General features: G+C 38.1%; 1 protein-coding gene across 1 annotated transcript in view; it reads right to left on the bottom strand.

The window, feature by feature from the left end:
* PMS1 (PMS1 homolog 1, mismatch repair system component) overlaps nucleotides 1-13,504 on the bottom strand; it is an 81,046-nt gene that overhangs the window by 64,238 nt on the left and 3,304 nt on the right. The window contains exons 2-3 of the mRNA XM_080933036.1: nucleotides 9,512-9,654; nucleotides 4,955-5,137 (exon numbers count right to left, since the gene is read on the bottom strand). Of these exons, the coding sequence (XP_080789162.1) occupies nucleotides 4,955-5,137; nucleotides 9,512-9,643 (315 nt within the window). The 5' untranslated portion in view covers nucleotides 9,644-9,654. The remainder of the gene's footprint in view (nucleotides 1-4,954; nucleotides 5,138-9,511; nucleotides 9,655-13,504) is intronic.

Genomic DNA, 13,504 nt, shown 5'->3' with positions numbered 1-13,504 from the left:
TCAAAATTCCAATTCAATTCTTCATAGAGTTAAAAAGATCAATTTGCAAATTCATTTGAAATCAGAAAAAAAAAAAAAAAACCAAGAAAGCAAAAACTGTTCTCAACAATAAAAGACCTTCTGGAAGAATCACCATCCCTGACCTCAGGCTGTATGACAGATCAATTGTGATAAAAACTGCATGGTATTAGTACAGAGACAGGCAGGTAGATCAATGGAATAGAACTAAAGAACCAGAAATGAACCCACACACCCATGGTCACTTGATCTTTGACAAAGGAGCTAAAAGCATTCAATGGAAAAAGGATAGTCTCTTCAACAAATGGTGCTGGTTCAACTGGCAGTCAGCATGTAGAAGAATGAAAACAGACCCTTTCTTATCTCCTTGTACAAAGCTCAAGTCCAAGTGGATCAAAGACCTCCACATAAAGCCAGGTAAACTGAAACTATTAGAAGAGAAAGTGAAGAAGAGCTTAGAACACGTAGGCACAGGAGAAAATTTCCTGAACAGAACATCAATGGCTTATGCTCTAAGATCAAGAATCGACAAATGGGACCTCATAAAATTGCAAAGCTTTTTGTAAGACAGAAGACACTGTCAATAGGACAAAGCCACAACCAACAGATTGGGAAAAGATGTTTACCAATCTTATATTGGATAGAGCGCTAATATCCAATATATATACAAAGAACTCAAGAAGTCAGACTCCAGAGAATCAAATAATCCTATTTTTAAAATGGAGTACAGAGCTAAACAAAGAATTTCTCAATTAAGGAATATCGAAAGCCTGAAAGCACCCAAAGAAATGTTCAACATCCTTAGTCATCAGGGAGATGCACATCAAAACAACCCTGAGATTCCACCTTACACCAGTCAGATTGGCTAAGATCAAAAACTCAGGTGACAGTAGACACTGGTGAGGATGTGGAGAAAAAAAGAACACTCTTCCATTGCTGGTGGGATTACAACCTGGTACAACCTCCCTGGAAATCAGTCTGGCAGTTCCTCAGAAAATTGGACATAGTACTACCTGAGGACCCAGCTATTCCAGCTCCAACATATAACAAGGACACATGGTTCACCATGTTAATAGCAGCCTTATTTATAATCAGAAGCTGGAAAGAACTCAGATATTCTTCAACAGAGGAATGGATACAGAAAATGTGGTACTTTTACAAAATGAAGTATTGATCAGCTATTGACAATGACTTCATGAAATTCCTAGGCAAATGGATGGAACTAGAAGCTATCATCCTGAGTGAGGTAACCAGTCACAAAAGAATACATATATCCACTCACTGATAAAGCTCAAAATACCCAGGAAACAATTCACAGACCTTATGAAGCTCAAAAAGAAGGAAGGCCAAAATGTGGATGCCTCAGTCCTTCTTAGAAGGGAGAACAAAACACTCATGGGAGGAAATACAGGAACAAATAGTGGAGCAGGAATTGAAGAAAAAAATCAACCAGAGACTGTCTCACCTGGGGATCCACCCTATATGCAACCACCAAACCAAGTCACTGTCACTGATGCCACGAAGTGCTTACTGGCAGGAGCCCACACAGAGGCTCTGTCACAGCCATACTAATACAGATGAGGATGTTTGCAGCTAACCATAGGACTGAGCACAGGGACTCCAATGAAGGAGTTAGAGAAGGACTGAAGGAGCTGAAAGAGTTTGCAACCCCATGGGAAGAACAACATTATCAACCAACCAAACCTTCCATAGCTCCCAGGGACTAAACACCAATCAATGAGCACTCATGGAGAGACCCATGGCTCCAGTTGCACATGTAGCAGAGGACAACATTGTCTGGTATCAATGTGAGGAGAGGTCTTTGGTCCAGCGAAGGCTTATTTTCCCAGTGTAGGGGAATGCTAAGGGTCTGAGGTGGGAGTGGATAATTGGGAGAGGAAGCACCTCCATGGAAGCAAAGGGAGGAGGAATGACAGTGGGAGGAAAGGGGATAACATTTGAAATGTAAATACAGAAAATATCCAAGAAAAAAGAAAAAAAAAATGAGGTACAGTAAACCCTAGCTTTTGATTATTAGCATGAATACACTGAAAAGCAGCAACAGTAAATTCATGAACAGACATTATTACAGTTGATAGGGCCTGTGGTCTTAGATAACTGAAAGTGCTATAATTCTATATAACCACAAGTGAAGACCAGGTTGTATCAGTACCAACCCAAGTAATTTATGCATGACTTTGATGACTATGATAACATTTGGTTACAGGACGGTTTCATCTCCATTATAATGAATGGTCCTTATAGATGGCTTTGAAAGTGGAGCAAGTAAACTTGGCATTTAACTCTGCAAGACCCCATTTTTCTCATCAATAATATGAAGAGATAACAGAAAATCTCCCAGTAAGCTTAGTCAGGAAGTAGACTTTGAGACCGAGATGATGAACAGGCCTTGACTGGGGCATGGTCTGGCATGAATATCTGTCTATAAGAGAGGACAGAGAAGCACTTTCCTGAGCTGGTTGTACCTTAACAACCCTTCATCAAACAGTCACTGAGTGTCAACTGCTTGTTCTCTATGACCCTGATAATGCAGATCTCTTTGAAGGAAGCAAAGAAGACTCAGCTGTGAGCTCTTAGTGACCAGCACTCTTGGAAGCGTGCATCTTAAGGCAGGGAATCTGCAGTGCACTAAGGTCTTCAACGACTACTAAAGGTTTCAGATAAAATCAAGCCTAATCAATATATTATTGTGATACTTCAATAATCCTCTAGTAATTTTGTTGAGTAAAATGATTTCAATTATTTGTATTTGAGTACTTTTGAATATCTCAAAAATAAAAGATAAAGTGAAAAATAACAGACAAGCAAACAGCCATCAGAAGTCAGAACCACAGAGGAAGTCACATTCATAGAGACTAAGTGCTGTGCTGCCATCTAGCAAGCAAAGCTGGTACAACCACTCAAAGGTCAACAGCTAAATGATCAAATATTTATACATTAAAACAGCTGATTAAAGCTATAGCCACAGAGAGGTCTCAAACTCTATACCACTTTTAAAATGTGCTTTCTGCACTAGTTTCAAGGCTGTAGACTACCATATACATTCTCCAGGAGAAAGACTGGCAACTTCCAGCTGTACCTCCATTTACTCTGGTCTAAAATCTATGTGTAGTCTCAAGTGAATTCTAAGTAGCAAGTGCTGAGTGAACTAGCGGAGGAAGCACCTGGTGGTCTGAAGTAGAGGTTCAAGAGGACACTTGGGAGTTTCCTCCTAAAACTAGCTCTGAACATTTGTAGTCCAGGGACTGAGGCCTAGTCCTCTTTGTTTTAAGGGCAGAATTTCCCACTAAATTCCTTCTTCACCTTTGCAATGTTTTTCCAGCCTACTAAGGTCACACTTTGCAGAGTTCCAAAGCCAGAGCATAAGTGAACCCTTAGTCAAGTACATGCACGCATGCACACACACACAAAAGGAAAAGAACAACAGTGAATCTGGAGAATACCACCATCAGGCCACTAAACAGACATTCAATGACCAGAGAGGACACAGCAGAATCTCACGTTCATGCCACTTTCCTTTTCCTAAACATCAGGTGTGATTACTTCCTGGCACTCTTACCTAAATGGTGTGTGTATTCACGCCTTAGCACAAGTAATATGTCCATGAGGAGACTTTCAGTAATTAAAGAGACCCTCATAGTTATTGGCACCCTTACTGGCATACAGATAACCTTCAAACAGTGACAGGGCCCAACACCTATACAGTAAAAGTTTAATCAAAGGAAGCTAGTCAAGTCATGCAATCAAAAACAACTGAGATACATACAAGCCAGAGACTGAGTTTACAAGCAGTTATAAAACCTAGAGCCTTGGCAGTGTAAGACAACTGAGTGTTCCAGGCACTGAAGTGAGGGCTCTAAAACACTTGAGTATGAACCCAGCAGTCATCTGACTAAATTTGCAGCATCGACTGTTATCTATCCCTCTCTATGCCTATGGGCATACTATGGGGTAGGGCAACTCAATCAGAGCTGAAGAACTCAGCCTCATCGCCTACATTATACAGTATTCCACTGACTCAAAAACAATTCAGTAGCATGCCTCTTAATAAAACCGTTTTCATGATCATGCAGGTACAAGAAAATATATATACTAAAGACTACATTTAGATTTCAAATCTATTCTAGAATAAAGGCTGTAAAATGTGCTATAGTTAAATGTTGACTTTTAAATACATCTTTTCCAAGCCAACGGTCTATTACACAACCTCCTCTAATGAACAATAATATCACAAAACACATATTACTATTTTTCAAAATATTAAAGACAGAATTATCATATGTGGTACCAAGGTCTGCTTCACCAAGAACAAGGACCTAAATAAGCTTTTGAGCAGCTGTTGTCATGACAGTAAGCCACAAATCCAAAAGCAAAGGAATGCATTATATGCTCAAGTATATTTCGATATGGTGTTCAGGGTGGCCTCAAACTCTACTGATAAGCAAGCCTCCCTGGTACTGGAATTCCAGGCATGACAACACACCTGGTTCCGGAAGTCTGTCACGTGCTACAACACAATGGGCACAAACCTCGAAGGCACTATATAAGAAATAAGCCAGACACAGGTCTAATGTTTCCTCTTATGAGGCACCTGTAGCATCAATTTATAGAGACAGAAAGTTGAACAGTACCTGAGAGATAGAGAAGAGGAGGAAGGGAGGCAGGCTTTGGTTACCGAGTACTGAGTTGTTACTTGGGAAGAGGAAAAGGAAACAAGTACAAATTGATAAACATACCACAATATACATATACCTAACACCACCAAATTATAGTTAAAAATGGTAAATTTCATATTCAGTGTACTTTACCATAAGTTAAAAAAAATAATTTAAGCTACTCTGACAAACAATTGGTTTTCTCCTAATTCTAATACTTGGTCTTGTGAAATTAATAAAATCACTGTGAACTTCCTTACCTCTGCAACATTACATATTGACCCCAAGGCTTCACCACGAAAACCATAGGTTGTCAGATTCCCAAGGTCTTCATGACTGCTGATCTTCGAGGTGTAGTACTTCACAGCCATCACAGGCACATCTACAGCCTTGATGCCTTCACCATTGTCCCGAATCTCAATTTTATCAAATCCATAGTTCTCCTATTATAAGAACATTAAACCACAGTCACATTTAACACAGAGTAAACAATCTAGTTATCTGACAACTTGAAGGAAAGGTGACACTGTGCACACAGGAGTTTCAATTCTTTAGCTTTGCTACCTCCTAGGTATGTATGGTACATTAAGAAAAGTACTTGTTTTCTCTGAATCTTGACTCAACTACAATACAAGGCAGTCAGCCTATTCTCTGAGGATTCTTTTAACTTTTTCACTATCATAGGTATTTATGGTAACTTATATTTAATATTAAATTAAAATTTCTGACATAACTTTTAAGTATATCATCCCCCAAATGAACTAAAACAAAACACTACCACCAGCAACACCTAACCTGATCTCACAAGAATCTAACAATCACCCTTATTCAGCTTGATATTAACAAGTCCCCCCTTTTTGCCTTTATAAAAAATATTTAAATGTCTACAACATGATAATTCTCAAAATTTTATTATAAAGTTCACCAAACAAGAAATGGTTGAGAAAATATATCTAACTTGGCAATCTCTTTTAAATTTGAAAATTAAGAACACAAACCCCATTTACAGTTTAATTCTATTATACTAAGCTGTACAAGAGAAACTAAATTTCTGTAATGATCATACTTCGTATGGATGCCATATTGTAAACATGTTCACTAACTGTCATCAGCCTCACTCCAAAAGCTCTACAAACATCACCTCAGGTGCAAGCCACAAAGGAGAAAAAAATCTTCCAGGAATTACATTGACTCTGTTTTATACAATGATACCACACTTAAAAACCTAAACTCATATAATACTTTGTCTGTATTTTTAAGAATAACTATGCATATAAAACATTATCAGAAGATACCTAAGATTCCGGTCCCCATATCTCTCAATGTAAAATTAAGATGACATTCTGAAAACAGCATGTCTACTTCATTTTACTAAACAATAGACAAGAGAAATGTAAATCTTACAACATAAATAGCTCCAGGAATCTGAGTAAAATAAAAACACAAAAATTCCAATGTATATTTAAAACAATATTATCTTATGTCCAGATCAGAATAAAACATGACCAAATGCATTTATTAGACCCAGTTAGGCAGTTTGCTTAGAAATCCTACAAAGCAGACATAGCCAGTGCTGAGAATAAATATGTAACTAAAGTCACAGCATTAATTTACTTCTGTAAGAATGCCCATTACCTTGTTAACAGTATTTTAAATAATTTTTCTTTCAGAAACATTTAAGAACAAGACACATTTCAAGAGAGTTAAACAGGAAAGATCAAAAGGCAAAGCCCCACAAGAAAGTAAGAGTGGCAGGTATGCCTGTGTCCCTCAGAGTCTCCACTGGCATCTGACAAAGGTCACAATCACGTCTACGTATTGTCACTTGTACTCTAATCAGGCTAGTTATATGAAATGCCTGAGAAACATAGTCATTCGGTTTTAGTTCAATAAGCTGTCTTTCACATCTTAAGCACACAGCATATTATTTAAAGCACTGGTTCTCAACTCCTAATGCTGTGATCCTTTAAAACAGCTCCTCATTCTACAGTAATCCCCAACCATAAAGTTGTTTTGTTAGGACTGACTTCATAACTGTAATTCTGCTACTATTATGAATTGTACAGCAGCAACAACAACCAGCAATTTGCTATATTATGTACACACTGAATCTTCACTTATAATCTGAAACTTTAAGAGTGGAGCATAGGAACTGCCTCACAAAGCCTCCAACTTAACCTGTTGTATCCCAACCATGCTAAGCAGATGGCCATGAATGAGAAACCATAAGCCAGGAACACTAGATTCCAATCTCAGATTCAGACTGGCTGATTAAGTGAGTTAAGTAAGTCTAGGGAACATTGGTTCTCTGTAAAATGGTTGTCAGTACAATGTTTGTGGGAAGTGGTTGGGATGTTATAGCCATTGGATCCTTTACTACAGAGTGCCACTGCCAGAATCATGTCACAACAACAAACCTAACAATTAAAGTTTTAAAACTGTAGTCTTACTTTTATTAATATAATCCCACATACCTAGTATATAGTAGGTAGCAAACAGGCAGGGGAGTCACAAAAATATAGACTATAACTCTATGAGCTTGAAATTTAAAATGAGCAATGCCACCAGCACTGTTGGGTGATTCCTAAACTTTTTCCACCTATAATTTCTTTAATTCCTCAAATTTTTACACAATTTCTGGTATATACAGATATATAAGATAGGTATACAAATCCAATATTTAATAACTGAGATACTTTGTTATATATGCTTTCATCCCTTATTAAAGATGAACACATTTGCACATTGATGGGATAGATAGAGGTGTCTGCTTATTTTCAATTATTTAAATCATGGAGAAAGATTTGTTATCTTCAGGTTTGATCACCTGGCTCTTTAATTGTCAATGATTATAACACACTTTGTCTATGTATGTTTTACAAAACTGCATAAATACATTTAGAGCCTATGGTGGTTTGCATTAGAATGGCCCCCATAGGCTCATATTTGGTTCCTAGTTGGTAGAGCTATTTTGGGAAGCACTAGGAGATGAGGCCTTTTCAGGTCCACTGCCTCTCTGGATGTAGCTCTTAGCTACTTCTCCAGCACCAAGCCTGGTTGCCTACTGCCATGATAATAGACTCACCTCTCTCTGAAAGTGTAAGCAAACCCTCAACTAGATGCTTTCTAGGTTGTCTATGTCATGGTGTCTCTTCACAGCAACAGAGAAGTAACTATGACTTAAGTTGGTACCAGGGATTAGGATATTGCCATAACAGAACTGACCATCCTGCTTTTTGGAGAAATATGAAAAACATTGGGACCCTGGACAGGAAAGGTGTAAAGGTGTTGAATGCTGAAAGCAGAGTTTAATAGGTCACCTCCTAGCACAAACTTGGAAGACAGTAGTGCTGAAAGTAATGTGGATTATAGAGGTCTAGTTCAAGAGGTTTCAGAGGGGAATAATGTTAGCAACTAGGCTAGAGACCTAGTTTCTTTTGATACTTTGACAAAGATTGTGGCTGCTTTTGGCCTTGTCCTGAGTGGTTAAGTTGAAGAGTTTTGGATTAATGTCCTTAGCAGAGGATATTTCCATACAGTTTGGGATGATTCCACTGTGTAGTACTTAGTGACCACTGATATGCAGATCTTCAGTGTAAAGAGCACCAGAGGATATAATGTCAAGTTGGAGCCTTGGTTTATGCTGAAAGACATAAGCAGGTGGGGGCACTAAAGAGGGTGGGGTCCACAGGCCAAGACCCTACCCAGCTAATCCTGCAAGTTGTAGAAGAAATGGCCTAGGAAGTGAACGAAAGCTTGTACAACAAAGAAATCACCAATAAATCAAACCTTATGCTAATGTAATTCAAAAGTAAAGGCACTGTGGACTCTTCTTCCTTGGTTAAGGAAAGCTGCCTAGACCATGTGTGTGACAGGGGAGTGTGTCCCCACATGGAGGCCTGGTGAGGGCTCGAGTGAAGCTGTTTTAACAGCTTCACTTTAGTGAAGCCTGGATTATGTTAGAAACTCTGAGATGTTGAAGTTGCCAGAAGCCTGCTATGTCTACTGAGGAAAACTGTGTTCAGGAGGTAGAACCAGCTTAAGAGAGAGAAGTGCATTGCAGACAACAAAGATAAAAGAAATGGGAGAACTAAAGAACCATCCAAGACCTTTGACACTGGACTCACAGCTACAGAATTTGGATTTTGCCCTGTTCAGTTCCAGTCTTGCTTTTATCCATTACTTCTTCATTATACACCTTTTCCCCTTATAGAATGGTCCTGTATATCATGTTGGAAGCATATAATTTGATTAAGATTTTACAGGAGGTTACAGCAAGTTTTAAAAATGTAACATCCTGACATATAAAACTTGAAAATAGAGATATTTACATGCTTATTTGCTGAGAAATGGTGGTAGTAAAATATTTAAAGCCTTTATTTCCATAATTGCATGCATATGTATCTATAAGAATATTAAACTTAGCATGTACAATAAGAATAACTCCCAATATATAGCAGTGTAAATTCACAGTGAGGTGCTGTAGGCATGTCCTGACAGCACACACAGCACATACTCTGTTGGTCATTCAGAAATTAGGGTTTAAGTCATCTGAATAACTAAGGACATACATTAAAAGAAACAAACGTTCAAGCAAGTATACAACATTAAAAGAAACAAACATTCCTTCCTAACTAGCATATATATTCTTTTGTAATTTCCTTTAGTGTTACTATTCAGACATTTAAATTATAATTTATTCTTTAAAACATGCTCCAAAATGTCCGATGCCTGGGAATAAAAGACATCAACAATTTAACAGTACAATCTTTTAGGCTCATTTACTCAGGAGGCATTTGCTTCATAGGGACACTCACCAGTTTAACATCGATGCTGGTAGCTCCAGCATCCAAGGCATTTTCAAGGAGCTCTTTCACAACACTGACCACTGAAGTGATTGTCTGAGAACTGGACAGGAGGCGAACCGTTGCTGCAGGCAACTGTTTCATCCTAGCTTGCACTAGAGCAGTTAGAAAAGAATCATAAAGAGTGAAAATAAGAATGGTTAAATATTGCTGACTCTCACAGAGCACACAATACTAGAGGACACCATGAGTGCTAACCGGTGTTGAGCCACTACGTATGCAAGGCTGTACTTCAAACGCACATAGTAAAGATAATTAATTTCTTACTAATATCCTTAGATAGTACCATTACCATCTCCACTTAGTGACATTATGGGGGCACACAAAAAGAAACTAAGTTCATTCGGTTATTAAAAACACAGGGTCAAGACTTTGATACAAGAAGTCCTGAAACATGTAATTAGTTACTTTTCACAAATGCAGTAAACCAACAGCTCTTAAAAAATAAAAATAAAAAAAACAAACAAGAGAAATAGATTTCAAGGTAAGATGGCAGATTAGTAGCTACTTCCACATGACTGATAAAGTAGAAACATTAGAATAAGAAAAAAAAAAAAAAAAAGATTAAACATAGAAGGAGCCAGAGGGAGAAAAGCAAAGAAGAAAGTAGTGGTAAGGGATAGCAGAAGCGATTTGTTTTGAATTTCAGCATAAAAAAATAAAAATGTTTAACTGATTAAAATAAAACAAAATGGACTTTATTTACAAGGAGAGAAAGAGGAGAGCGTTAGGAATTCACATATGCAATGACAGAAAAGCTAAGTGCAGGGGAAAGGGTGGGAAATACTGAAAAGTGATCTGAGCCAAAGGCAGCAGTACAGTCCTGCTCACAGCAGGGGAAGGGAAGCAGAAGGCCCTTCCAAACAGATTCTCCCCTTGACACAGATTATATTTGAGTCAAGAGAGAGCTACTCAACAAGATCTCCCAGATACTCAAGAGGGAGACAAAAACAACACATACACAAAGTCAAGGAGTTCTTAATCGAAAACAAGTAAGATTGGCAAAGCCCTAGCCAAATTACAACAACAACAAAAAGATTCTAATTAGTAAAGGTAGAAATGGAAAAGGTCATGTGACAAGAGTTCAATGAAATAATGAGGATCATTTAGCTATACTTTAAAAATGTATGATAGTGGTTTGAGTAAGAATGTCCCCACTAGTCTACCATACGTGATTTCAAAATCTTTCTGTCTTCATCCAACTTTGATTTAAATTATGGCCATTGTGTTTGCCTGTACTCCAGAGTTCGAGCACCAAGAGTTTCCATAGGCACAAGCCCACTCTTGATCTAGCTATTAATAAAAAAAGGACTAAAAGTTTTAATTGGCCCAATCAGAGTGGTTGTCAATTACTATCTCGGTGGATCACTTCTCCGGCACATAGGTACTTGGAACTGAACTCAGGTCCTCTAGAAGACCTTTTAACCTCTAATCCATCTCTCCAGACCAGGGAAAGCGATCTTTTGGGCAGAACAAGAAGGTAAAACAAAAGAGGGTAATGGCACACATGTGTCTGAAAGCAGAAGGAGCATTAATTAATTCAGGGAGGAAGGGAACAAAAAACAAGTAAGACTGGGAATAGAGAAATGTGGTCTCCCTGCGCCCTGGGGATTGTGGTTCAAGGCTTATATAATTTGGGGTGTGGGGAGTCAGACTATCTAAAATGGGCAAAGGTCACTGCTTCATTAGCATGGGGAAGCATTTCATGATTATCAACTGCTAGTTGAATGGGTTCTTGTTGGTAGAAAGGAAGTTGAACCTACAATCTAACTAAGGCCATGTGACATTCTACAGGTATAGATGTGTAGAGATTTTGAGCTCCCCAGGCAAGGTCAGAGAAGACGAAGCTCTCTGCCCAAGAGGGAAGTCCTCCATATTGTGCTGAACTCAAAAAGCTATCCAGACAATGAAAGACTTCAACCTTAATTAGCAGAGCACAAGGGGGGGAGGGAGAACTAGAACAAAGTATGACACTTGTATGAATGAAAATGCCATAATAAAACTCATTATTTTCATGCCAACTCAACAACTAAATAAGACAGAAAGGTCACAATAGCATAAGTAAGAAAAAACTCTCTTTTTCTCCCCAAGGGTTTTAAACAATATTGTGTACTTCTGATTTCCTTCCTATTAAACTCCAAGTGCCTGCTGGGGCCACCAGGTCAAACTCAAGGTATTTCTATCAAATTAACTAAACAGTCAAACCTGAACGGAATGAATTTCTAGTTCTCACGGAGTGTTTTCTGTCTTTCATACTCATGCCCTCCCTTATGAAATCCAGCACACTAGACACTGTGCTGAGCTCTTCATACATTAATTGCTTTTAATCTCTAAGTGTGCAAAGGAAACACTCTCCAAGCATCTTACTACCATTTAAGATGTGTACAATAAATGGAAATGTTCTCAAGATCAGGGTTGCTTATGTTGACCTTCCTCTGTCCTGTCCCATGAAGGGACTAAAAGTCAGAAATAAGGAACATTATCACACATGATTTCCTGACAATATATCACAAAAGACAGCCAATACCGCAACTTACTCAGAGGCCACTACAACTCACACAAAACACAGAAAGAACTACAGGGTGTCTGCCTAACATCTGATAAGCTTCAGGCTGATGTCGCTTGACTCAGCAGGCTCTCCTTGATTAAGCCCTGATAAACTCATCTCATTCTTGGCCTTACAAACTTCCCTTGGCCTCAACTCCACAAATATGTATAATTATTCTTTGAATGTTTTTTTAGGTTAATAAACAGAGATAAAAACTGAATGACTGGGTGTGACTGGGTACGATTGCTTCTCCAAAATTAGAGATTTTTACATGTCCTGGTCCACGCTCATCATATCAGCTCACTGAGTTACAAAAGGTAGGAGAATCAGAGACCAATGAATTTTAAAGACTTCTTAAAAACCACCAGTAAGCTGTCAATAATTTAAGAATGATAAGGATGGCTGTAATGTGAGATATGCCTGACTGGCAATGATCCCACGATGCTGACATCTTGGGGTGTGGATAATGATTCAGTCATATAACAGCTTCACCAGTACATCATTAATCATGCAAATGTTTTGGAGCCTTACGGAGCCTTTTTAGACCATGGAGCTCCTTTGGATTGGCTATCAAGAAACTCAAATCACTTTTAATACAAATGTGTCAAACCCCAGACCTTAAAACATGTTTCTACTCATGTTGTGAAAAAAAAAAAAAAAAAAAAAAAAATCTCTGTGCAGGTAACCTTGATGATCCAATAAGGAAAAATAATTTTTTGTTCAAAAAGAAACTAACAAAAACCTCCAGAATTTAAAATAAAATTTTTAGTACTTAAAAAACACAAAGAAGGATTTTTGCTGTTGTTGGTATTTCGTGCTTGCCAGCTGGAATTTGCTGAGTAAACCTCAAACTTACAGTGACTCTCCTGATTGTAGCTCCTGAGTGTTAGAATTACAAATGTACATATGGTGGGGGGGGAGCTTTACATCTGCTTTTATTTATGCCCAACTTCAGAAAATATTTTGGGAAGATTAGCTTGACAACATGTACCTCCTTCAGAATGTTAAGAAGGGTTTTGTTGCTGTTGTTATTTGGGGGAAGGGACCAAAAAAAAAAAAAAAAAAAACTGTAAAAACAAAACAATCAAGCAAAATGCTCTATGAAATTTCCTTAATTCTGCACAACTAACTATATTTAAACAATGAACTGAACCTAAGGAATCTAGTTTTAAACAAAATGATAATACAAAGCACAAAACGAAAGGTCAGTTTGTGATTCTTTCTCAGGTAATGTGAGGAGCTGATGGGTTAGCTGATGGCTGTGACGGAAGTGAAAACAGGTACAGTAGCAATTGTGCCAGGATTGCAGACAAGCTTCTGAAAAGAGGATAACTTCTGGGTTCTTATAACCCACCAATGTTTTTGCTCCACGTAAAGAAGACAAAACTGACTGGCAC

The sequence above is a fragment of the Micromys minutus genome, assembly GCF_963924665.1.
Source record: "Micromys minutus genome assembly, chromosome: 19".
Lineage (NCBI taxonomy): Eukaryota > Metazoa > Chordata > Mammalia > Rodentia > Muridae > Micromys > Micromys minutus.
This window is presented reverse-complemented; position numbering and strand designations above follow the sequence as displayed.